The 25322-nt window shown below is 53.7% G+C and overlaps 2 protein-coding genes across 3 annotated transcripts; one reads left to right on the top strand and one right to left on the bottom strand.

Annotated features, from left to right (window-relative positions):
- Window positions 1-114: 114 nt before the first annotated feature.
- On the bottom strand, window positions 115-25222 carry CCDC78 (coiled-coil domain containing 78). Of its 2 annotated transcripts, none has more exons than XM_074919828.1 (15): window positions 24352-25222; window positions 14522-14572; window positions 14123-14251; window positions 13827-13913; window positions 13374-13553; window positions 10059-10226; window positions 9152-9240; window positions 8497-8575; window positions 7879-8004; window positions 6568-6779; window positions 5766-5937; window positions 5024-5067; window positions 3295-3361; window positions 1483-1583; window positions 115-785 (listed from the first exon to the last, which is right to left on the bottom strand). In XM_074919828.1, the coding sequence occupies exons 2-15, from the start codon at window positions 14552-14554 to the stop codon at window positions 662-664; spliced, it is 1611 nt and encodes a 536-aa protein (XP_074775929.1). In that variant the 5' UTR covers window positions 14555-14572; window positions 24352-25222; the 3' UTR covers window positions 115-661. The 2 variants fall into 2 exon arrangements, with proteins under 2 accessions (XP_074775929.1, XP_074775930.1); XM_074919829.1 differs by lacking the exon at window positions 14522-14572 and adding an exon at window positions 9925-9975.
- Window positions 21318-24096, top strand: IGFALS (insulin like growth factor binding protein acid labile subunit). The gene is made up of 2 exons (XM_074919375.1): window positions 21318-21373; window positions 21972-24096. The coding sequence occupies exons 1-2, from the start codon at window positions 21358-21360 to the stop codon at window positions 23786-23788; spliced, it is 1833 nt and encodes a 610-aa protein (XP_074775476.1). The 5' UTR covers window positions 21318-21357; the 3' UTR covers window positions 23789-24096.
- Window positions 25223-25322: the final 100 nt, after the last annotated feature.

The raw sequence follows: 25322 nt of genomic DNA, 5'->3' as shown, positions 1-25322 counted from the left end.
CTTTGCCTTTGAGCTGCATGGTGCTCCTGAAGCCAGAGCAGCTGCTGCTTCTGGCCTCAGGCTTTCCTCTGTGTCCCTTTGAAGGCAGCTCAGGAGAAAGTTAGTCCAGCTCACCTCCTGCTGAAGGATCGGTGGCCCCGCTCACCTTACAGGACATTCCCCTTTCCATTCAAACACAGAGGAAAAAAAGGGTTCACAGCCCACTCCCTTTGTCTTTGACCAAAACCTAGCTTGAACCAGCCCTGGCTTATCTCTTAGAAGCTGAGGGGAGCAAAGGCAGGAGCAGAATTAGCCTTTCGACTCTGGTCTGGGTCTGACCCAGGAGAAGTGTTATCACAGGAACAGGAACCTGTCCCTGCAGCCCCACAGTAAAAAGCTGCTTGGGAACCCGACCCCGTGTCCTGAGGCATGATGTGCCCAGGGAACAGCAGCATTCCTACAGCTGAGGGGCCAGAGGATAGACAAGATGCAGTTGTCTTGTCTCATTTTAGTACTGTGAATTTGAGACTGAGAACACCCACATGGTTTCCCTCACTGTGCCTCCCAGCTCTCAGCCAGGGAAGGATACTTGCCCTGGCCAGTCCACACCACAGAAAGCTCCTTCTTTTTAAATCCCGCTCTTTCCTACGATTGTGCTGCTCCTCAGAGCTGTGGTGAAGAGCTACAGTTCATGGCTGACCGTCCTGGCTCCAGGCAGTGAATGAGTATCGGCGCCCCCAGCACCAAGCACGTGTGGCACCTCGCCATCTGTGAACTTCCTCAAGTTGAGGATCTCCTGCTTGTACCTGCAGTGGGGAAGCAGCACCATCAGTGCCCGTGTAGTCACAACCCTGAGCCATCCATTTAAACGTACACTGTGCCTTGGGTTTGCTGTGTGCTAAGGCCATGCAGTTAATGCAGAGCAGCCAGCCCAGGCACTGAGCCACGCCAGGAACGGAGCCCTGATAGAAAACCACCACCTTTTCCCATGGAAAAGGTGTTTGTCAGCTCTGCCAGGTAACGATACCAGCAACACATCTGACCTACATTCACAGCCGAGCTGGCTGGGGAGTTATGGCAGGCACAGCTGGACCACTGCTTGTTCTCACCCTCCCTTGCCCAAGCAGCTGTTCTTCCTGCTTCAGGGCCTGAGGAGCTGGGGGGGAGAGGACCATAGATTAGGGATTGCTGGAAGGCTTTAGATTTTAGGCAACCCCTCTCTTAGCTTTCTCCAAAGGATGGGTGAACACGCAGGGAAGGAGCCATGTGGCTGGGCAAGCCAGACACTGCCCCCCTGCCCTGTGGAACAAGGGATGGTGGCAGCTGCTCGCACAGCTGGATGTGCTGCAGGACATCAGCCATGCTGGCAGCATGGTGGGAAGGCAGCAGCCACGTCAGGTGCTGACAGCATGGAGGGCACGGCGATGTCACTGGCAATTAGCCTGGGACATAAACTCGGAGCACAAAGCAGAGGACACGTGAAGGGGGATCCTACTGTCTCACCTTGCAAGATGCTTATCTACGTATTCCTGCAGCTCCGACACCTGCTCTTCTGCCGTGATCGCCCGAGTCAGCAGCTGGCTTCTCTCCTGCTCCAAATCCTCCTGGAGGGGCAAAGAAACATGGAGAAAACAGGGAGCTCTGTGAGATGCGCACAAAGCTGCTCAGTCGCTCTCTGCCAGGCGAGACTGACCACTCCCTCATCACTCGGCTCCAGCAACACTCGTTAGGCTACAGAAGCAACCAAAAACCGATGTGCTCCGGGAAAGGAACCTGGTGACAAGAGCGACAGTGCAGCTTTCTGCAGGCACCACCACCCCAGGGCGTCAGCCCCGCAGAGCAGGCAGCAGGCAGCCTTCCCTGGCCAGAGCACAGGCATGGGGGCCAGTAACCCCTGCCTGCCAAGCCAGGATTGACTCCCTCAGGAGCTTCACAGACAACTGGTGAAGCATTTGGCACTCAGATGCAGCTTTCACTCCTTTCTACTGTTAGTTTGTTGCAAAGGGAAGTGACCTTCCCTTTTAGATAAAAACACACTTTTTCCCACGGTGTCTCTGGGCAGTAGATCACCAGTTTACCCAAGCTAACCTCACAGTCCCTGTGTCACCAGGAGGATCTGAGGTGTTTGACTGAGCTCACCCCTGAGATGCCCAGGAGCAGGACCTGCTCCCAGTGCAGTGCTCCAGCCCCTCAGTCACGGCCTCTCCTCCTGGCCCTCTACAACTCCCTGAAAGGAGGGTTCAGAGAGCTGAGGATGAGTCTCTTGAACCAAGTAACAAGCAACAGGCCCAGAGGGAATAGCCTCAAGCTGCCCAGGGCAGGGTCAGGCTGGCTCTGAGGAAGGATTTCTGTGCAGAAGGGGCTGTTGGGCGTTGGAATGGGCTGCCCAGGGCAGGGGGGGAGTCCCCATCCCTGGAGGGGTTGAAGAGTCGGGTTGACCCAGTGCTGAGGGATCTGGTGGAGTTGGGAACAGTCAGTGTGAGGTTCATGGTTGGACTGGAGGAGCTTCAAGGTCTTTTCCAACCTAGATGATTCTGTGATTCTTTTGGCTGCAAAGATACACACATTTTAGGTGTTTAGCTTCATGTGACCAGAGAATGGTGGAGCGTTTCCTTAGGCTGCCGTGGACAGAGGAAGGCACAACATGGAAGCGGGCTGGTAGGACACCTACAGCCTCCTCTACCACAGAAAACCAAACCTCTGCTTGGTTTTCCCTGTGTGTGGCAGTCAGTGTAGGGGATATCAGCACCAACTCTTCGTCCCACCACTGCCACCACTGCCGGATGGCAAACCCCACCTCAGCCAAGCCCTCTCCCAGCGAGCAGCACGACGGTCTCATGGGTGCTGTAGCGTGGCGTTGCTGGTGGGGAGAGTTCTCCTCCCCGCTGTGGGCCACCCCATTCCCGAGTGCAGCACAAATGTCCTTACACCCAGGGGGAACCGGACTGGGAAGCTGATTCAGATTCAGACTAGACTTGAACCAGGTTGAATACAGACCCAGTTTGTTATACAGATGCCTAAATGCTTGTGCTCAAACACAGGAGGGAGCAATACAGTGCAGCAATGAGCACCTGTAAGGGCTTCTCTCCTTTTAGTAGCAGGGACAGTAAAACCTTGATACATCACCAGCTGGGGACCTGCCAGCATCACTTGGTGGGCTGAGGCCAAAGCCACAGCAAGGCTCCATGGAAAGCTTTTCTGCTCCAGCCTGGAGCAGCATATTGCCCCCAGAGCAGCAGCCAGCTGCAGCAGCACATCCATGACCTGTGGGTAAGCGATAAGCTTTTATTCAGATGCGCTGTTCCAGACCTTTACCTGGGTGGTACGAGTGAACTCCCGGAGCTGCTTCCTGACCTCTGCCCAGCCCTCCTCATCCAGCTGCCTAGGAGAGAAAAGCAGATTTTGATCATGCCCAGATGTTCAAATCCAGCCCATCTGCAGGTCACACAGCTCTGTTCAGGGGCTGACACAATTCATGCCCATCCAACCATAAACCCCAGCGCTCTGAACCTTTTCTCTCCTGATGCCCCAAACTTCTTGGGGCATGTGGTGCCATCCTTGTGCCTGGGCACAAAAGTCACAGCCCTTCTGCCAACCTGGGATTCCCCACTGTGACGGCTGGGTTTGTTCCAAGTTCACATCAACACCCATACATCAGAGGACTCCATGCAGAAAAAGTCCTTAACCTGACACTGCAGGCCTGAATTTGATGGAAACAGAGAGTGATCAATGCTAAATGCTGGCGCTTTTCATGTTTTGGAGCATAAACCCACCCATTCTGGTCAGCGAGCATGATAGGTGAGCTGTCTGTGCAGCCCAGCCGTGGGAAAGTTCTTCCTATTCTGTCTCAGTCTGAATAAGCAAAATACAGGTCACATCTGATGCTCGGGGAATTTGGGTTGTATGAAGGGAGGAATGCATTGTGCTCAAGAGCGGCTCCGCTGGGACTGCCAGAGTTCCCTCTGGTGGCTGCAGCCTCCCAGCCCAGGCACCCGGGAAGTCATGGCTGGGATTTCATGGGAGCAGAAGCAAGGGGAACAATAAACAGTGAAGCCACGCAGCTGATAAAGATGAGAAGCAGCAGGAATTATAGCTGAAGTGCTGTGGTAACACTGGGCTTTGTGTCTCTAGCCAGAGGAACAAGGTAACAGCATGGAGAAACCCATCAGCACGCAGAAAAAAAGTGTCTGAAATGTGTGGAGTCTCTTGGCAGCTAAAACAAGCTTCCTTAACAACAAGATCCATCACTAGAATTCAGGTTCTGGTCTTTCTGTGTCTTGTTCCTGAGTCTGCCAAAATTAATGCATCTCTTCAAGGACTACTACTGCTTTTCAGTGTGGAAAACATGGCAGAGCCTGGTTAAGGCTCAAGGTTTTCTCTGAGACACACTTCCAGAGCCCTGTGGTTCAGGCACTGACCAACTCCTCAGTACTGGCATCCAGTTAATGCAATACCTGACATGTTTTCTATCACATTTTAAAAGGCTGAAAGCTCCAGCTCAGATTTCTCCTACATTTTGTTCCACCTCTCCACAGCTATAGCTGATAGAGTTTCAACAGAATAATGGAGCAGAGGGATGAGACTCATCAAAAATGAGCAAATAAAGGGCATGTCAGGAAGCCAGGGAGGTATCAGTGCAGGGTCATCTAAGGGTTCCAGCCCAGCTTCTGCACTGGAAGGGAGGAGAAACAAGACCATCCCAAACTGGTGGTGTTTCACTTGCCTTTCTGAGGTTGTGATCCACCAAAGCACTTGGGCGTGTGCTTCTCTTCAGCTTCTAAAGAGATCAGTGGGACTAAAAACCTGATTAAACCAAACATGTGCTTAAGAGCTTTCTTGGATCAAGGCCCAAATGACCAACTCATTTCACCGCAGGAAATGCTGCACTGAGATGACAGCTGGCTTTTCTTCTCAGATGAGTCCCTATCAGCTCGCTTTCTCCCTATTTATTACCGTCTCCAAGTAAAGCAGAAAAGACTCCTCAATCTACACAGCAAGGAGAACTCAGAATTACAAAATATCCCGAGAAATAAACAGCACTTACTGCTCAGGAGACAGTGGAAAGGCAGAGGCTTCTTTCAGTCTTTTCTGAAAGCAAAGGAAGAACAGTATTCCCGTAAGCATTAAACCATTGCATTCTCACCACAGACCCTGTTACTTTGAAGTGGCACAACATATCCTAGCACTCTAACAGCCACCAGTGCCCTGGCAAGGAAGTGATGTGCAGTACAATCTTAAGGTTTAGGTCTCCCATCCTCTGAATTTTTAAATAAATGTGTCTCACACAAATGAAGAGACATGTCTCTGCCCAGGGAGAACTAGTGGGAGGATGTGGAGCTGGCTGGTGTGTTTCTGACTGTGGTCTCCTGCTCAGTTAGCTATTCACATTGAGACAAAGGCATTCCAGAACAGAAAACCCCATCCTATCCTCCCTTACTCACCTCTTCTTATAGCAGTGAATCCGATGGCCTGGCAGCTCTCCCACAGCATCTGCTACCCCTCAGCCCTCCCAGAGCTCAGCAACCCTCATCTATGGGGCTGCCCAGCCTCCCGGATCTAACTGTAACTCACGCCTACACAGCAGGGTTGAAGCAAGGAGGGGACTGCTTGGACATCCTATCTCTTCCCAAAATGAGAAAGCGAGCAAACACTGCCTCTGCCTGTGCCACAGGCACAGCAACCCCCCAGGGAATGCCTAAGGAAGGGGCTGAATCTATCACTTGTGGGACTCTCCCCACTGCCCCCCAGTTTCACCACCGCAGAAACCCAAGCAGCCCAGCCACCACCTTCTGCAATTCATGTAGCTGCATCTCCAGCTTTGCTTTATCTTCCCGCAGCCGGTTCAGCTCCCGGGTTGTGTTTGTCAGCAGCTCTGGGTCTGTGATGGAAAAGTGGAGCTCGGCAGGGCCACAATCCATAGTGCTGCTGCCCAAGGAGCGGATCTGCTCTCGCTGGAGCCTGTAACATGCCCAAGGGGTTACTCCCTGGTAGCTTTGGTTAGGTAACAACACTGAGCATTTCTGCTGCTGATGGAGGTACCATTTGCTTGGGACCTGCTGGCTTCTGGCCACTGAGAGCCAATCCACCTGCAAAGGATAAGTGGGAGAGCCCAGCAGTATGCACAATATTCCTGGGAGTGTTTCTGAGGGGAGCTTGTCCTAGAGCTATTTGTGGCTTTTATGTCACAAGAATTTCTGCTGCTTCCCACAGCCCAAGCTGCTGAGAGCTGTGGAGCAGAGCTGAGAGCACTGCAGGGACAGGCTGGGAGGCAGGAGTTATTTGTGGTACCTCTGCATTTCCACACCATCCAATGTGGAATCAATCTCTCAACCTAAATTTTACACAGGAGAAACATATGTGGCAAAGCAGCTCCAGGGGGTCCAGAGCCCTGACACGCAGCTGGAGACACCTTGCTCCTGGCTTGTCAAGAGCAGGGAGATAAACACGCACTCCAGATCCTCTGCTCCACCTGGGAGCCCCATTTGCCTCCCTCTTAGCCAGGGGTCTGGGTGCTACAGGGCACTTCCACTTGGTCCTTGGCAATAAGTTGAAGAGACAGAGGTAGCCCAAACCCTGGCTCAGCCCTACCCATAAGCAATCAGCAGGTTCTCATGTTTCTTGACCAAGTTCTTCAGGCGTTTCTTGTAGCCACGTGCTGCTCTAGCTAGCTGCTCTTCCCGGGACTTGTAGGAAGCTCTGATATCCTTCAGCATGCTGTCCACAAAGTATTTCATGGGAGCACGATCAGCTGGGGCTTTGCTAGGCCCCATTACATTGCTGGATTTGCTGTCCATGTAGTCCTTTAAACACACAGAGAAAGAAATAGAGGTGATCAAGTCATTCCCTAAGGCGCATAACCCATTTCCCACAAAGAAGATCCAGGCATATTTGTGCTAACAGCACAGAGAACAGGGCATATCTTTCATTTTTGAAAAGCAGGAAAGACTAAATAACTCCCAGTGTATCCCTTCAAGCCAGAGAAGGTATCTGTACTGTATCAGTGACCTGTCTAGGGAAACACGGATTGGTGTTGGGAGTTACCATTTCTAGTCCCGTATTTTTTCCACTGTGCCCTGCTCTCTCTGCTAGCTAGGAGATGCTTCAACAAGCCTCTGTTAGAAATTAAACTGTTCTTAACAGTAAAATTTCCTTTGCTTAGTCTCCTGATCCATCACCACACTGTGTCCTTCAGTACCAGCCTTCTCCCAGCACAGAAGCTCTTGCCAAAACCTGCTTACTGCTACCTAGGGGGATAGAAAGAGATTTCTTCCCGGTCTCACTGCTCAGTATAATCAGGTATCTGTGTGTGAACCTGCCTGAATCGCCTGCCTGTGCTGAGTCCTCACCATGCTCTGTGAGCCCTACTCTACATCAGAGGTGCTTGTTCTCAGAGCAGGTCCAGGCACTGGCGTTACACGGCTCTGTCGCTGACCACGGAGGCTGGCAGAGCTCCCTGCGAGGACAGCAGCAGAGTCACCATGGAGGCAGCGACAAAGCCAGAAATGGCATCGCCTGGCCTGCCCAGGGAAGTTGTCAGGGCAATGGAGATTAGAAGCCAACTGGAAGGCAGCCGTAGTAAGTAAGAGGATCTTTCAATCCAAGTAATCTGACTTTTCTGTCCCAGCAGAAACTCACAGACCATTCTGTGTGGCCATACAGGAAATCTGGGTGGGGAGGGGGGCTGGCATCTCCTCCTCCAGGCCAAGCCGAGGGCACAGAGCCCCCTTCCAGCTGCAAGCACAGCTCCCCAAGCTGCAAGCTGGGCTCCCCAGGCCCCACTGCCTGCTCTGCTCCCCAGCCCAGCAAAGAGGGGAAACAGCAGCAGCCTGCAAGAAGTAGGCAGCCTGCATGGAGAGACCTTCCCAGGCCAGGGCAGCCCCTAGGGCTGGGGGTACCCACCGCCACATCCTTGATGTACTGCACAAGTCGGGAGCGATATTCCTCGTTCAGCTCCTTCAGATGGAGCTGCAGCTGGGAGTTCTCTGCCTCCACCTCTTGGAGCTGGCTCTGGGAGGTGAGCAGCACCTAAGGCACAGCAAACACACTCGCTGCTGCCCTCATCCTCTGGCCAAGGGGCACTAAGAAACTCTCTAAGAGTTGGGGGGCTTCATTTCCAGCTATTCAGCTTCACTAAAACTAAGAAGGTCCCGGGTTTTCACAGGACTCCACTGGAAATGCTTATAGTCTCTATTCCCCTGCTACCTTCTGTTATTTGCAATCCCTCCCCCCCTCTGGTGATTTCACCAACTCTTTCTAAATATCAGTGAACAAAATTCCTCCCACCACCTGTGGCAAGCAGCACCTTCCACCACGTGCATCGCACCCCCGGGAGAAGGAAACTGCGCAGAGAGGAGCACCTTGGTATGACAAACTCCCTGAAGAGGGAGACGTGTCAGAGCACCTCGATACAAGACACCCACCCCCTGCTAGCCCCAGGAGAAGCGCATGGCACACATGAGGAGTGGATGAGCAGGGACAGTCCCAGACCCTGGGTGCCAGAAGGAAGCCTGCTCTTACTGCTGACTGCTCCGCCAACTTGTGCTGGGTGTCCCCAATCGCTCCCTTTGCCTCCTGCAGCTCCTTCCCCATCGTGATCCTGGGCACACAGGAAGAAGATGTGTTTATTTAAAACCCCCAAACTTCTCTGTAGGTCCAAAGCAGCCAGTTTTGGGGAGGAAATCGCTACAGGATGACAGAAATCTCTCAGCAGCTGCTGCCAGCCCCCAGCAGCCACAGAGCTCTCGCAACCAAAAGTGAATGTTCTCCCCAGTCAGAGGGTCTAGTTCTGCAGTGTCCTGTGGCAACCTTTGCTGGGACACTGACCCCATCCCAGTCTTCCTATGGAATGAGCGCTGTGGGGGCAAGGGCTGGGGCTGGATTCCTCTCTGGGCTGTCACACATTAGCTCTGTGTGCCACAGAAGGTGGATTTTCAAAGGTGCCTGGGCCAGTTGAGTACCTAAGCAGACTTTTAAGCAGACAGCTAATGCTCTTGAAAGCCTTGAAAACATCAGGTTTTGCTTCCAGGCCTCACTTCTTCCAAGAGTGAATCATCATTTACCCCCCTTAACCCCACCAAAGGCAGGCTGCCTCCTCTCCCCAAGGACCAAATTCAGCTACAACAAGCTCCATAAATGCCCAGCCAAACAGAAGGACGTGCCCTCAAACACTCACACTCTCTCTTCCAGCTTCTGCTGCTGCAAATCATAGATTTTCTTCAGATTTTCAAGCTCCACTTTTATGTGATCCTGGTTTCCAAGCAACTGAGGGACAAACGAAGAAGAAGATGAGACAGAAGGCTGAGCTAAGAGAGGGACTTGTGAACAGGGAAGGAGCGAGGAGAGCCTCCAGCTGAACACAAGTCCAGCTGAGCAGTGACACACTAAGGAAAGGACAGGTTTAACTGGGAGCAACCAGTGCTCTGCAGCATGCCAGAACCAGAGTCTGATCTGGAAACAGGGCACATGGAGGTGCACATGTGTCACTCTCCCAAGGGAAATTCTCATGCTAAGAGTCAGATTCCCAGCAGGAGCTGGTGGCGGAGCCCAAGCTGGTTTTGCCTGGGCTGCAGATGGGAAGAAGGCAGGGACATCTCTGTGCTCTCAGTTTTGGGTGCTTTATCATCCCCATCTTTCTCAAGAATTGGCAAGAAGAAAATCAACAACTGTCCTCTGCACTTGTTGGCTGTTAAACTCCTGCCTCTGTACACCTGTGAGCACTGACTGAGGGAACCACAGTTGCCCTCTCTCAGCTTTTGTCTGCACAAGATCAGGAGTTATTCTAGTCCCATTTTTTCAATTGCACAGTTTAAAATTTTTTTTTTTAATAAATCAAGGCATTATCTCATCCTCAAAATTGAAGTCAGCACCAGGAGGTGCCAGCCACAGTCGGAATAAACTCCCCCTCTGCTTCCCCAAGGATCCAGCAGCAGACCCCCACACACTCACGTTTCTCTCCAGCTTTTGCTGCTCATGTTCAGAGGCAACTGCATCTTCTGGCTGGTTTTAGTAAGAGACAGAAGAAGGTGCCTGTTAGATCCCTATTCTCCAGGGAGCTGGCAACAGAGCAGAGAGGTTCTCACCTTCACCTTCGGAGCAGAAAGACGATGCACCATTGCTCTCGCTCTTTCCAGCTCGGCAGAGGATTCATTGGCCATGGCAGGGGGGCAGTTGCCCTCTGTGTGGGGAAGGGTGCTCCTCACATGGGCCAGGTTGAGCAGCTCTAGGCTGAGCTCTTCATTCTTCATGACCTGCCAGGTCAAACAAGAAGGAAAGAGCTTCTGAAATCCTGCCTCTCGGGCTCCACATGCTGTCTGTTCAGCACATACCCACTGTTCTTGGTGTGTACACAAGGCAGGCACTCACATTCCCTCCTGAAAGTAAGTTTTATTTTTAGTTTTCTCTCATATGTCCAAAGATATCAGTGATTTTCTAATTCTCATGGAAATTCTCATCACCAGGCATCAGGATTATACACATGTAACCTTGCTCCCTTTGCCCATCTGGCTCTCGCATCCAGATACAGATCCCAGTGCCAGCCCAGCCCTGGGCACAGGGCTCTGACACCACCTCTCCGTCCTGACCTCCAGCCCCCCTCCTCGCTCCAACCCCGTGCCCTCCACATGGCTTCCCAACTCTTCAGGCATGGCTCTCCCCATACAATGGCTTTGACCAGTACCGGACTCCACAGTGTAAGAGAAGGGCCAAATCTCCATCCATCTAGGTTGACGCCACCCAGCTAATTCCAGTTTTGTTTGAATGCATCCCTCCAGCAGCAGGCAGCCCACAGCACCGTGTAGGCAGCAAGATTCAAAGTGATGCTGGTGTGAAGTGACACATTTCCAAAAGATAAAGAGGATCTGAATGAGAAAGGCTCTGTTACAGGTGATCTGGAAGGAACACTGGGGGAATTCATGTCTCACGGGAGGGTTTCTATGTAGATAACAAAGCTTTGATGGGGTTTATGACTGGGGACAAGCTTGAGTAATTGTTACCATGGCAGTGAATCGGGAGGATGGGAGGCAGAGGTCATCTGAGTCATCCGTGGAGAGAATAGCTTATCAAAAGATAGCACAGGGTGGGCTGAGGGAGAGAGGAGAGGAGAAAAGAGGCTGACAAAGAGGTGAGATATACAGCTGTGAAAACTGACAGCTACGCAGAGACAGTCTGCTTGTTCTCCAACCGAAAACGATCCATCTGCAGCTGTCAGCCCTGACAATTTGATCAGAGGGGGTCACACAAGCAGAGAAGTACCAGCTTAGCAAAAGAAAGAGGCAGTCCCAGGTTTGCGATGGGCTTCGCTGCCTCCCCTGCGCTCCCAGGCCTGGCCCAGCTCCAGGGAAAACCCCGGCGTGGAACCAGTTCACAGCCATTTGGGTTCCCTCTGAGCCTCACTTTGTACCACCGCTGCAAACGGCGTAAGCCTGCTGAACAAAAGAGGAGGAGGAAACGGAGAGTCGAGGAAAGGTCAGAGTCTTGAAAAGGAAGAATTTACAGTGAGTTAGAAAACAGGCACAAAGTGCCTGACTGGCATCTTCTGGAAGGCACTTCCCCAGGGACAGGCAAGGCCAGCTCCGCCGCGCTCCTTTGCCTGGGACAGACACAGGGCGATGTGTGAATCGAGCCGTACAATGGGGGCCGCGACAATTCAGAGGCTCTAACTGTTCCCGTACAAGGGACTGTGAATGAGCTCGCCGAGCTGCTTCTGCGCCAAGCAGCCATGACAACATATTGGCAAGGTCACAAGTAGCACTTGTAATTGGGAATGTGTAAAAGGTTCATTGTCTCCCCAGAAGAGCGCCGGGGAAGGGGAGGGGGCAGAACCACAGGCTGCTTTTCCCATTTCCTTTGGGAAAGTCCACACTGGGAAAATAATGAGCAAGAGGCCCATGCCGCAACAAGTCCTGCCAAGCCTGCCAAGTTGGAGCCTCTTTTGCTTCAGGCAGGGGATATTCAGTAGTTGGAGCCAAGAAACTGGGGTAAAACCCTCAGCCTACAGATTACAACCAGGGAATTCACCTTTGGCTTCTGGACCCTGCTCCACCAATTCTTCAGGATGCTCCCCAGGCACATAACTGAATCCATGTGCTTTCACTCTCTGAAACATTCCAGGATGCATGTGAAAACAGTGTGTTATTACTGCTAACCTGCTAAACCCATCATTTAGAGATGTCAGCCACCTGAAAATCCCATTTTTGTCAAACATATTGCACCCCCTTGGGGACAAGAAGCAACAAAGATTGGTGAGTGCTGAGCTCTCCTCCACGAGCCTGGCAGTACTGTGTCTCAGCAGCGTGCTGCCTCGCTGGCAGTCAGCTGCATGTGCTCTGCCTCATGCTCTGGCAGGACAACAGGAGAGGTTCACACCCCTGCAAGCAGCTGAGCTTGCCTCCTCGTAAGAAACTTCCATTTCTCAGTTTATGGGAGACAAACAATAGCTTCACAAGAGTCTCTAACTCATTTGCAATGGGATGATCATGACCTTGAATCCTCCTCTACTGGAGTTTTGCAGACCAGTGCTCACCATACAGACAGACTGGACACTGTGGAAACCATCATGCCTGGGGCCAGCCCCACATCTTCCCATCACAGCTCTGCACAGGCCCAGCACGGTAAACCAGGTCATCTGGCTGAACCAGCTAAACTATCTGCTGGGGGAGGGAGGCAGGAGGGTGTCAGTCATTCAATCCAAAAAGAAGGAGAAGTGGGAGTGGGGAGAGGGAGGGAAGAGAGGCAGGTCTATTGAAATAGCTATTCTTGCCAAAGAAATACACAAATCTGGGTCCAAGAGACTTTAGTTAATAATTGCTGAGGTAAGAGTCACCAGGAAATTGGCTATATTTTAAGGAACAATCAGAAACTTGCTTATATTGAGTGGTTTTATAAACTTGCCAACCTCAAAAACTTCCAGGCCCCTTCCCGCCACCATATGAAATGAGAGTGACTACAATCAGTTCACGTGCAGCCTGCACAAGCCATGCAGAAAAAAGGGAAACAAAGCGTGCTGGCAGTCAAGAGGGACCTGCGACGTGCACTCGGACCAGCCCCGCAGTGACCTCCTCGTTACTCCTAGTGACAGGGATCTGCGATGGCTGAAAAGAGAAAAGCTTTGACAGCAGGGTGCCCAGAAGAGCTTGGGGGTCAGCGTGGGCTCAGCACTGTCCCTGCTGAGCAGAGCAGGTTCTGCAAGTCCTGCTAGAAGGTGACCATGCTATATGAAATCCCTGGACTCTGAAAACAAAACCATGCCCAAGCTACGCTGTCTCACAGCTGACAAACCTTACTGGACCTGAGCTGTGATGTGGATATGCAACCCAAAGCCAGCCAAGCTGTCTGTAGGTCAGGTAATTGTGAGATGGTGTCGAGAACACCTGAACGAACACTGCAGCCTGTCTCACCTCCTGGTCCAGCTCTTTGCCTAGGGCCAAGTAGTTGCTTTTCAAAATGATGTACTCATCTGCCAGCTCCTTCCGACTGGTCTCCAGAGCATGCAGGCGTTCCTGTAAGGCATCTCGCTCCCCAGTGACTTTCTCACTGCAGAGCTCCAGCTCCAGCACACGGTTCTCCAGGGCCAGGATCTGCAGAGGGAAAGCAGCAGAATTAGACTGTGGCAGAGACCAGCAGCAATCACAGGGCATTTATTTGGGCAGACAGGTTCTGGCATGCTATAACATAAAGAGATACGAGTTCCGTGTGAGTTTCATGGTATCTGGGGCATTGGAGGGGAATCCATTGCTCTAGCTAAAGCCAGGAGAATATGCCAAGCAAAGTAAAGATGGACAGTAACAAACTGCAGTTCTGGATAAAGGTACTGGCAGAGCTGAAACCGGCTACTTCAAACTTTTGGATACCATATTTTTCAGTTCAAATTTCTCTGTCTCATGCTGCTCCTTCATTTTGTTTGTCTCTATCTGGAGATCAACGAGGTCTTTGGAAATCTAGGAGAGAACAAGGACATTATTAAGCCCATGGACTGATTCTGAGGCTAACACACTGTTTCAACAGATCACACAGGGGAATTTGAGCAAAATACACCCCCTGTAGAAAGAGGCCGCAACATTTCCCACCAGATTTTCCACTGCAGATCTACTGGTCTCACATGCCTTCACAGCTCAGGTCTCTCCAGCTCCAAAAGTATTTGCTTTACCTTCAGTTTTTCTTCTTCACTGAAGACCATTCTGGCTGACAAATCTGTTTTGGAGCCAGCCAGCTTCCCCATCTTCTCCTGCACATCTCCAAGCTGGTACAGCCTCTCATTCCTATCCTGCAGCTGCACCTAGAGACACACAACAGCTCCGACAGCTGGTGCCAGCCTGCAGAGCCCCCCTCTCCCCCATGCTATTCTCCCACTGTGGCGCTGGTGGAAGAGCACAGCATATCCAGCTTTTCAGAGCCTGAATAGATTGTAAATGGGACTTTCAGCTGCCATTTTTCTCCTGAGATTAGGATTTCATTTGCAGAGCACTGGTTCCCTGACCCAGGAAGGGGCTGCAGACCTTATGTTTTTGTTAGCAAGATGCTGCACGTTCTCTGTCAGAGTACTTACGTTCTCATTCTTTGCAACACTTCCAGAATCCATGTGCTTGGAGGCCAGGATCTTTGCACGGTATCAGGCAGGCAGCGACAGAAGAGCAAAGGAAAGATCTAAGGATCTCTACAGCAGCAACTTTTCCCTCGAGGTCCAGCACAAGCAACGTTGCTATCAACTTTGGTTACTAGAGGGTGGTGGCATGCACTTTGATTTTAAGGTGGAGCCAATAATTACAGGCACCCCAGGAGCTCTTAGAGGAAAAGAAATTACACTTGTCAAGAGGTTTCTGTATTCCTAAAATGGCACACAGCAGATACTGAAACGAGAAGCTTAGCAGACACCCCCAGTGAAACAATATTGTCAGCTAGGAGGTACCACTCTGTTTATATTATGGACCATTCCCCAAACCTGGCTGTAGGGATGGCCTCCCTCTCTATTGCAGGGATCTTTAGAGAATTTAAGATCTGATTAACCATTAATCAATCCATTAATTCAACCATCTGCTCCAAGACCATCCAGTAGCATCTAACATCAACTTGCTTCCAGGCATTTTTCTCTTGATCTCTAGAGCCCTTGTATCTCCTGTGCCAATGAGCCATCCAAAGGGTGCCAGGATCTTTGAACTCTGACCAAGCTACAGCTGGTGACAGGAAAGACCTTCACCAATTTATTGCTTCGCGTCAGAGATGCCATGTGGAAAACTATAAGTTTCAAAGCAAAGCATGCACTGAAACAAACTGATAGTCCAGATAGTGCTAAATCTGGATTGCACTGGTCTACACGCTGCCACTGACTCAACTGGTGACCATCCAGGCCTGAACAGGATAACTCCCAGGTGTGTGCAAAGCTAAAGGTACTTGAACAGTGTCTCTGGTGTAAGAGTGAGGGCAACAGAGAGCATAAGACATGGTGGATAATGCTGGAAGACCTTGGTGAACGGCAGCCATGGAGTAAAACTAATGCCAGTTTTTAATCTCCTCATTTTGGGCTTATTATCACTGCTATTTCTGTAGAGTGGGTGAGTTTAAGTAAGAATCTGTCTCTTACAGAAGAAAAGCTTTGACAATATAACATTCAGAAAGACCATAGCTCTGAATAACTCCTTAGTATCTGTCAAAGCTAAGAGGATGAAAGAGGGAGAGGGGCCATCCTGACAGAAGCTCTGTGCAAGCAGTTTACCAGCTCCTCACCAGTAGCATCTGGTCCAGGCTGTTGGAGAAGATCCTGCAGCCCCACAACGTGGATTGCATGACCAGCCATGGAAGCAAGACACAGGGATGAGCTCTTTTGGGGTTCGGGGGAAGGAGAAGCTAATGAAACAGGCAATTACATCTTATTTTTCTGCAAAAGAACTTAACAGACCTGAAGTAATTTTATTAAGGTAATGAAAGTGCTGATGAGAATTCACAGTCTCTTTACACCCACTGCCGAGCAGAAAGCCAAATTCACACACCGCCCACAGTGCTGGGGGCTCGGAAGTCTTTGGCGGGTGCTCCAGCACATGAAGGAGCAGAGCCGCAGCTCCTCTCCCCAGGAACACTCTGTCTCCTGACGGCTCTCAGCCCCACACGGGCCCCCAAGGACAGGCACTCCCAGCCCACACCAGCCCAGGGATTGCACCAGCCCAGCAGCAGCGTGCCCAGACGCCAAGACACCCGACTCAGGAGGGCTGACACCCCACTCCATCATGCCAGCAAGGCCAGGTGCTCCCTGAGCTTCAGGGTGGCCCATTTCCTCTGGCAGATGGCGATATAAGACTAATGAACATACACATATACAGTACTATTTACACTCCTGCACTGTCTAGGAGACTCAGGCAAAACCACCTTTGTGGCAGGTTGCCGTACCAGCACCAGAAATGACAGTGACCACTTTTCCTGTGGTTTGGAAATATGAAGCGAATTTTTGTCCTGGTTGACGGCACAAACAGCAAAATCAGACAGAGGAATGAGTGTTTTGGGTGTCATTGCAGCCCAAAATCTCCATTGCTGCTCTAGAGAAAAAACAGACAAAAAGTATGTTTTGTTAACCACTAAAAGGTGAAATGCCAACTCTGTACTGAGTTTTTCTTTCACTCTTCTTGTCAAGGACACTTTTAACACAGCTGTTGTGGCTGGATCGTGAGCAAGCTCTGAGGTACAAAACTCTCACCCATCATGCAGCTCAAAGATGTGAAAAACACTCCCCAAATCCACACCAGCTCAAGAGGAAGCTGGTTGAAGATTTCAAGCAATTAGCCCGCCAGACCAATGCCCACTGTTTATTGTCACCTCTCCTCCAGCAGCAGCCAGACTTGCCAGCCCTTGGCAGGGACACACACCTCACTCTGCCAGTGCCCTGGCCCTCATGGCGAGCCCTGAGTGAAGAGCCACTCGCCTTCATGGCTTCTCGGGAGCCTTCGGCAGGGCCCAGCACAGCGTTAAGACAGCGACTGGCTCCATCTGGCTTCCAGCGCCAGCAAAGTGAATTTGCATCCACTCCTGGGTGTAGCAGAAACCCCCTGGGCAGCCAACAGAGCAGCCTGCAGGCGGGGCTGCTCGGTGTCCAGGGAGCATCCCCCGGTGGGCCCATACGCCTGGGGAGGCCGCAGCGGGTGGGGGGAGCTGCCACGGGCCGAGGCCTGCGCGGCCCCTCCTTGGCGACGCCTCTGGGGGGAGGCCTGCCCGGAGCCGAGGGAGCGCAGGGCGAGCGGGCCGGGCAGCCTGGGAGGCGGCGATGCCTTTTATCCCCCGCCCCGCCGCGGCCGCGAAGGCGGCGGGTACCCCGGGCCGGGCCTAGCCACGTACCGGGCCTAGCCACGTACCGGGCCTAGCCACGTACCGCCGCGTCCCGTTTCCAGGGCAACCGGCGCTTCCGGGTGAGGGCGGCGGCGTGGCAGCGCCCCCTGGCGGTGGGAGGCCACCCCGGGGCCAGCCTGCCCCAGCCCCGGCCGGGCCTCCAGCGCTCCAGGGCTGGGGGGTCCCCAGCGCCCCCCGGGCAACCTGCTCCCGCCTCACCGCCCCCACTTCTGTCCAGCCCAAACCCACCCTCCTCCAGCTTCACACTGCCTCACCAGGTCCTGGTGAAAAGCCTCTCTCCACCGTTCCTACAAGCCCCCTCCCACACCGACAGGCTGCGAGGTCTGCTCCAGGCTGAGCACCCCCAACTCTCCCAGCCTCTCTCCACAGGGAAGGTTCTTCCAGCCCCCTGACCATTCCCGTGGCCCCCTCTGGACCCGCTCTGACAGGTCCGGGTCTGCCTTGTGCTGGGACCCCAGAACTGGATGTGTGCTCCAGGGCGGTCTCACAAGAGTTGAGGGGGAGAACTACCTCCCTTGACTTGATGGCCACGTTGCCTGTGATGATGGGTTTGCTGGGCTGCAAGCAGCCACTGGCAGCTCCCAGCATCTCCAGGTGCTTCCTCACAGGGCTGAGGAGGGCTGGGATGGGGCAGGCAGGGAAAGCCTGGCAGCAGGCAGCACAGGGCGTTGTGGCCATGCAATCTCAGGCATGAGGAAAGCATGCAGCCCCTCTGCGTGCTCTTGCCTCATCCCATCGCCCAGGTGCCCTGAAGACCAGGCTGCTCCCTCTATCACCCATCGCTGGGACAGGCTCTTTGGCTGTTCCCTGTCCCCATGTACTTCCAAGCCCCTGCTCCCAGGGATTGCCCTTTTCCCCCAGAATTCAGGGCTTGGGAAATTTCCTGTCTGTGCCTCCAGCAATGACCCTGGCCACCCTGAGTCATGGCTTGGAGATGTCCTCACCTCTCCAGTCCAACCAGCCTGGCCAGTCTGGTGGTGGTGATGCGGTTTCATGTGGCCGCACAGGCCACCAGCACGGCAATTAGCATGCCCACGAGCCACCAGCATCAACTGCCTTTCCCAACTCCCCACACGAGCCTGCTGCAGCCACAGCAGGGCACAAGCCAACATTTTGACCTTTGCCAGCGGATGCCAAAACCTTTTGCCACCATTAGCAGGTCCTCATCTCCAGTAACGTGGGACTTTTTGAATGAAAAATGATGGGGACCAGGATGATCAGAAACACGGGTGGCCAGCGAGCACCAGGCAAAGCCCATCTCTGCTGGGAGGGTCTCTCCAGGAGGGATTGGCACAGCTAATGGGATGTCGGTGTCACCTGTCCCAGCTCTCTTGGGTGACAGTGTCGGGGCTTGCACATTTTTGGTTCAGGATGAGGAGCAGCAGCACTGGTTGCTCTAGCAACGTGAGATGCTCTCCTCCAGATGGAGACAGTATTTGGCAAGATTTGCTAAAAATACTTTGCTCAGCTGTGACAACACCATCCGTGTCTCATCCCACCCCCCCAGGGCTCAAGCTGGGTCAGTGTTTTCCCTGCTGGTACCCAGAGCTGGCCCTGAGCCATTCACCCTGGGGCAGGGTGTGGACCAGCGAGCTCCCAGGGTCCCACCAGCCTCCCTGGCCCCAGAAGACCTGGCAGGGCCACCAGCACTGGTCCCTCCCTGGCTTGGCCAGCCCAAGCAGCTGGGGACAGAACAGGGAGCCAGGGACAGCTGGTGGCATTTACCCACGTGAAGGGATTGGGGGGAGTTCCCTGGGGAGGGACCTGCAGGCACAGGAGGGCTGCTGGGGAAGGTAATGATTCCTTAGAGTTCAAATAGCTTTAAAAGGGTTTTTTTTTATGATTTTGCTGCTTTTCCTCTAATGCCATTACAGCCTTCTCCATGGCAACCAGGTGGAGCAGCTCAGACTTTGGTCCTGACAGAGGAGATTAGCTGCTGGAGCTGAAATGATGGGGGGATTGGTTGGGGAGGTCCACACTGGCCAGGACCACGGTGGGAGGAGGACATCCATGGTAGGGACCCAAACCGAGGTCCCCGTGGTGGCTGCAGTGCTGTGGTACACTGGGCAGGTGTGACATCCCAGCACACAGGACGGGCTCACGGTGATGCTGGAGGGACCAACTATGCCGCAGGGTCCAAGCATCCCCCGCCACAGGTGGTGGGATGTGTCTGGAGGAGATGCCTCAGGGTTTAAAGTTGGAGATGGGTCTAGATCCTCCCTGCACCACAGCCACGTTGGGAAGGGATTTGCTATCTATGTTCTTTATTTTCCCTTTGCAGCCCATTTAACATTTTCCCTGAAAGAGGGCTGTTGGAGGCAGGGATAAACCCACTCCCAGCCACAGGTAGGGCTCATTTAAACTTCCCAAAGAGGTTTTGTGGGTTTTGGCTGGCTGGCCCATGCTGGTTCAGCTCTTTTTAGCTTCCAGATTGATTACACCTTATGTCAATATGTGCTTAGTGCCTATTAGTGGGTGCATGTATCTCCATCTCTCATTTCTCTCTTCTGATCTATAATTTCCCAGAAGACAGGATTAAAATAGAGGGGGAGGAGAGTGCTGCTCAGGGCCAAAAAGAAAGGGAGAAAACACTGCTAGTGGGAAAGTTGGGTTGCAAGTTTGGAGCCTGGCCATCTCTCTCCAACATCTCTTCCCATGGACACAGTCCTGCATTGGCCAGTGAGAAGGTTAGTTAAAATTGCCTGAGTTAAGCGGTGAAGAGTTGAGATGTGTTCTGCAGAGCGGGGGGCGATACCAGGCTTCCATGGAAATGGGCAAGGTGGGAGCACGGTGAGGATGCCTGTGGCATGGGACTGGTGGTAGAGAGAAGCTCTGCTCCATCTCCACCTCAGAGACCAGCACAGGGGGAACTGGGGCTGGGAAGAGCAGCACTGGTGGGAGATGCCTGTTCCTGAAGGCATGGATGTGAATGGTGCCAGCCCTGTCCTGGTGCATCTTCAAGGAGAAATGGAGCTACCAGGACATCAGGAAGTGTTAGTCATAGCTTTTCCATCTGGTAACCACTGGCCCACAAGGCTCCTCTCCCTGGGGTACAAGTAGCTTTTTATTTTTAATTTTTTTTTTCTTTCCTGGAAACTGGTAAAAGATTCTGCAGAAGCCATGTAGGACACTGGTGGGGAAATGACCTGGGACACAGAAAACAAGGTCACCAGCCTCCCCAGGGTGGTTTTGATGAGCTGCCAAGCAGAGAGCACGATGTGCCAGCCCTGGAGCATCATCCACCATCATGCCCGTGTACGCAGAGCTGGCGGAGGAGCCATGAGCTGGGGGACCCTACCAGACGTTGCCTCACTGGTGGGACTCAGGCTTTGCTCTCTGCTTCCCCTGTAGCACAAAAGCACTGAGCCAAGCAGCATGCAGTGCTCCCACCATCAGGCAATATATACCCCCAGGAGGGGGCTGCAGGTTCAGCTCTGAGGCTTTTACTGCCATAGAGGAAAGTTTTTTTCCCCCTTTCCCAACTCATTTCCCACTTGCACTGTAAAACCTCAGGTGTTTCAGCCTCCCTCCCTACTAATAAGGATAATCCCCACACCTCTAATCCCCTGTGTTATGTGGATGCTGCAAGACCCAGTGTGCGTTTCTGGGGTGAGGACCTGCTACCTGGGCCCACCCCAGGACACCCCAAGCAGGGCAGGGCAGGCACCCAGGGAAGGGTCAGCACTGCTGCTCAGGACCTTCCCAGAGCCCAGAGGAGGGCCACGGGACAGCCTCACTGCTCCAGCAAACCCCATCTCCAGAAGGACCACCCTCCCAGCATAGCCGGCCCTCCTGGGCATCTCCTTTCATCCCCTCCCACCCTGAGCTGCTCTAAAGGCAGTTACAGACCAGTGGGGAGAAGCAGAGAGCCCATCCCGGAGGATGCTCACCCTGGCTGCACGGGTCAGCCCGTGTCCCATCCCAGCAGCGGTGGGGTTAAGCCTGTCCGGGCGGGCAGCTGGACAGGCGTCAAGGTGGTTGCTCCATCCATCCCTGCGCAGTCAGCGGGGGGGGAGAGCAGAGAGGAAGCACAGCACTGCCCTGCCCGCCATCATGAGCACAGGCAAAGGTAAGGCAGGGGACCCTGCCCACTCACCCAGCCCTGGAAGGACAGGGGTTTGGAGGGGAAGACACTAAAATGCTGCTGGGGCTTCGCACTCAAGTCCTGGTCTGCTTTTCTCCCTCCCTTCCCCCCACCCCACCCCCCTTCACTGCTAATAAGACATTTTGGGAGCCCCCGTGCTGAGGGCTTGCAGAGCCCAAACCTGGATGGGGACTACAGGGATGGGCAGGGGCTGTGGCACCGAGACCTCTCAGCGATGGGGAGGAGCAAGTTAGTGGTGGGGTGGCTGGGGAAGAAGGAGAGGGGACTGGGGGCCTCCCCCTATGAAAGGGGGAAGCTGCTGCAATAGAGAGAGATGAATTTTAGGTGTCTGTGGACCCAAGGGTCTAAGCTGTGGCAGGAGCAGGGGTGACCCTATGCCCCCTCCCAAAGGCTGATCCAGCCTCTGAGACCTCCTGCAAGTGCCTCCTGTGTGCAACAGGCTGGGACTGACCCCTCCACCCCCCTGGCAGTGCAGGCAGGTGGCAGTGGTGGTCTCACAGGGGTCCCCAGGAGTAGCCACGGCCCTGCACTGACAGTGTGCCCTTTCCTCCACACTCTGCAGCAGGCGTCACCCTCCTGCTCCCCCTGGCCCTACTGCTTCTGGCCACTGCCTCCCAGCCCCCTGGAGGGGACACCCCAAAGGACCAGGGGGACACAGACTCCTCACGCTGCCCCAGCCCTTGCGCCTGCAGCTTGGACGACTACAGCGAGGAGCTCAATGTCTTCTGCAGCACCCGCAACCTGACACGTCTGCCTGAGGACGTGCCCCCCAACGCCAAAGCCCTGTGGCTGGATGGCAACAACTTCACCCTGCTACCGGCCGCTGCCTTCAGGAACCTCTCGGCCCTGGACTTTCTGGACCTGCAGAGCAGCCAGCTGGCCACTGTGGAGCAGCATGCCTTCCATGGGCTGCGGAACCTCTACCACCTCCACCTTGAACGCAACCGTCTCAAGCACTTGGCTCCCCACACCTTCCTGCACACCCAGAACCTCGTCTCCCTGAGCCTCAACAACAACTACTTCAGTAAGGTGGAGGAAGGGCTCTTTGCTGGGCTTTCCAACCTTTGGTATCTGAACCTGGGCTGGAACTCACTCGTGGTCCTGCCTGACAAGGTCTTCCATGACTTGCCCAACTTGAGGGAGCTGATCCTGGCTGGGAATAAGCTCCCTTACCTCCAGCACCAGCTTTTCTGCAGCCTTACTGAGCTGAAGGAGCTGGACCTGAGTGGGAATGCACTCAAGGGCATCAAGATCAACATCTTTGTCAAACTGCAGAAGCTACAGAAGCTGTACCTGAACCACAACCAGATCAACGCCATCGCACCCCGTGCCTTCATGGGTATGAAGTCCCTCCGGTGGCTGGATCTCTCCCACAACCGGCTCGTCTCACTGTTTGAGGACACGTTTCTGGGCCTCCTGAGCCTGCACGTCCTACGTTTGTCCACCAACTCCATTACCAGCCTGAGGCCCAGGACTTTCAAAGACCTCCAGTTCCTGGAGGAGCTGCAGCTGGGGCACAACAGGATCCGGAACCTGGCAGAAAGGACCTTTGATGGGCTGGGCCAGCTGGAGGTCCTAAGCCTCAACAACAACCAACTACAAGACATCAGGGTTGGGGCATTCCTGGGGCTGTACAACGTGGCAGTGATGCACTTGTCTGCAAACTGCATCAAGGTCCTGCCTGACTATGTCTTCAAAGGGGTCACCAAATTGCACAGCCTCCACCTGGAGCACAGCTGCCTTGGCAGGATCCGGGTGAACACTTTCTCCAGCCTCTCCAGCCTGCGGCGGCTCTTCTTGCAGCACAATTCCATCTCTGTCATCGAAGACCAAAGCTTCAGTGAACTGCATGAGCTCCTGGAGCTCGACCTGAAGCACAACAGGCTGAGCCACCTCTCACCCCAGCTCTTTGTGGGTCTCAGCAACCTGGAGTACCTCTTCCTCTCCTCCAACCAGCTCCTGGAGATCTCCCAGGACACCTTCAGCCCTCTCCAGAGACTCTTCTGGCTTGACCTCTCCCATAACCAGCTGGAGACACTGGACAACACCGTCATCTCCCCCCTGGCCAACCTGCGGTACCTCAGCCTGAGGAATAACTCACTGGAGACCTTCTCGGTGGGCTTTCTGTGTGCCTCCTTCACCCTGGAGCAGCTGTGGCTGGGGGGCAACAACTGGCATTGCAACTGCTCCCTGAAGGGCTTGCGGGACTTTTCCCTGCAGCACCCCGTGGTGGTCCCACGCTTTGTGCAGTCTGTGGCTGAGGGGGATGATGCCCACATCCCTGTCTACACCTACAACAACCTCACCTGCCTCCATCCCCCAGCTGTGGCAGGCCTGGACCTCCGGGACACCACCGAGGACAGCTTTGCTCACTGCTGAGGTGTGCTGGCCCCTCCCAGGGGACATGCCATTTCCCAGTCGTGGACCCTCACCTGCCACCTCCCTGGCCCTGTCCCAGGCTCCCCAGGGCAGCAGCAGGACCTCTGGCTCTATGGCCAACTCAGTTTAGCCAGCTTTGCCACCACCTCCAGCAGCCCATCTTGGTGCTGCCACAGCAAGGAGAGCTGTGCCTAGGTGATGCTGGATGGGCACTGGCTCCCCAGACTTCAAACTGAAATATTTCAGTCCTTTAAGGTAGCACCCCCTGGATCAGCACGGTCGCTCCCAGCTCCCACCAGGAGCACGAGCATCTCAGTCTCTGTGATGGGGGAAAGATGCAGCCCCAGCCCAGAGCCCTCCCCATGGTGAGGGGCATCCCTGCTGGGGCCAGGACTCATCAGCAGGACAAAGCAAAGCATCTTCCTGCCACAGAGCAGCCAAAAAATCCTAAAAGCTGCCCGAGCTCCCCAGTAGGTTAGGGAAGGGGGGCAAATGACTTGCTTTAATCATTCCTTGCACTAGCAGGTGTAGGCAGGGTGCAAAAAGCCACACATGTCACTTACCTGATAAATCACAGCAGACAAATAAACCTTTGGAGCTATCGCAACACATCTTGTAAGTATGTTTTTTCCAAAGCACGTGCTGCACCTGGCTGGGTTTACTTATCAGAGGCCCTCAGGGCTTGCAGGCACAGGGCAAGGAGCACAGGCTCCCCAGGGCACTGGAGGAGTCTGCAGCAAGTTTTCTGCAAGCACCGGGTGGGTGGCATGTGCCCAGGGAGGGGACATGTGCCCAGCCATCCTGCAGAAGCCAACAGCCCGGTCAGACTCTGGCACCACTGCCCAGCTCTTCAAATCTCAGATAAGTGACCAAAGGTCAGACAAAATTTTCCTGGAAAGTTGCACATGGGGAATCCTGGTCGGGTGTGAGTCCTTGCTGTGGGCACACCAGGAGCAGGGACAGATGCTCCTCCTGTTTTCCTCCAAAGGATGGCTGCCAGCTATTATCCAGTTTGGGTAGTGTAAATCTGAGATTTCACCCTGTGCCTCCCCAAAACAGCACTTCAATAGCAAGTCCTGAGTGTGGAGAGAGCATGCAGGCAGTAGGGGCTCAGAGTCCAGGAGGGAGGGAGATAAGATGCAAGGACATCACCTTCGTTTGCTTCCCCAGCTTAACTCAAGCCTGCAAGAGGAGTGCAGGTCCCACGGGAGCAGCAGCTCTGAGGCCACGGCCGGAGGTCCCAGGGAACAGCACACTCAGAGCAGTGAGGCAGGAACTACCCAGGGACACAGAGGAGCCCATGTGGCAGGGGTGTGGAGAACAGCCACAGCAAAGCATCCCGCAAAGGACTGCCAGACAAGACAAGGGACTGGCTGGATCTTGAAGCTGGTATGGAAGGAGTGAAGATTTAACTGAACCCCAGCAAGAAAACTGGGGAAAAGCAGGAAATACCTAGATGTACATAAAGTGCTTGTAACACCAGGACTCACAGCTACAATGAGGCCTGAAGCCATGGAAAACCATAAGTCACAGA

This window comes from Athene noctua, chromosome 15 (genome assembly GCF_965140245.1).
Source record: "Athene noctua chromosome 15, bAthNoc1.hap1.1, whole genome shotgun sequence".
Taxonomy (NCBI): domain Eukaryota; kingdom Metazoa; phylum Chordata; class Aves; order Strigiformes; family Strigidae; genus Athene; species Athene noctua.
The sequence above is the reverse complement of the archived record's forward strand: the minus strand, read 5'-3'. Positions and strand labels throughout refer to the sequence as shown.

Bases quoted from the DNA above. Each gene is read 5' to 3' on its own strand.
- CCDC78 (XM_074919828.1), bottom strand. From the start codon at position 14,554: ATGGATTCTGGAAGTGTTGCAAAGAATGAGAAC. The intron at 13,554-13,826 runs GTATCCAAAAGT...TTCCCTCTGCAG, and splicing joins AATTTGAACTGAAAAATATG to ATCCTGGCCCTGGAGAACCG. The intron at 8,576-9,151 runs GTGAGTGTTTGA...CTGTGTGCCCAG, and splicing joins CAGAAGCTGGAAGAGAGAGT to GATCACGATGGGGAAGGAGC.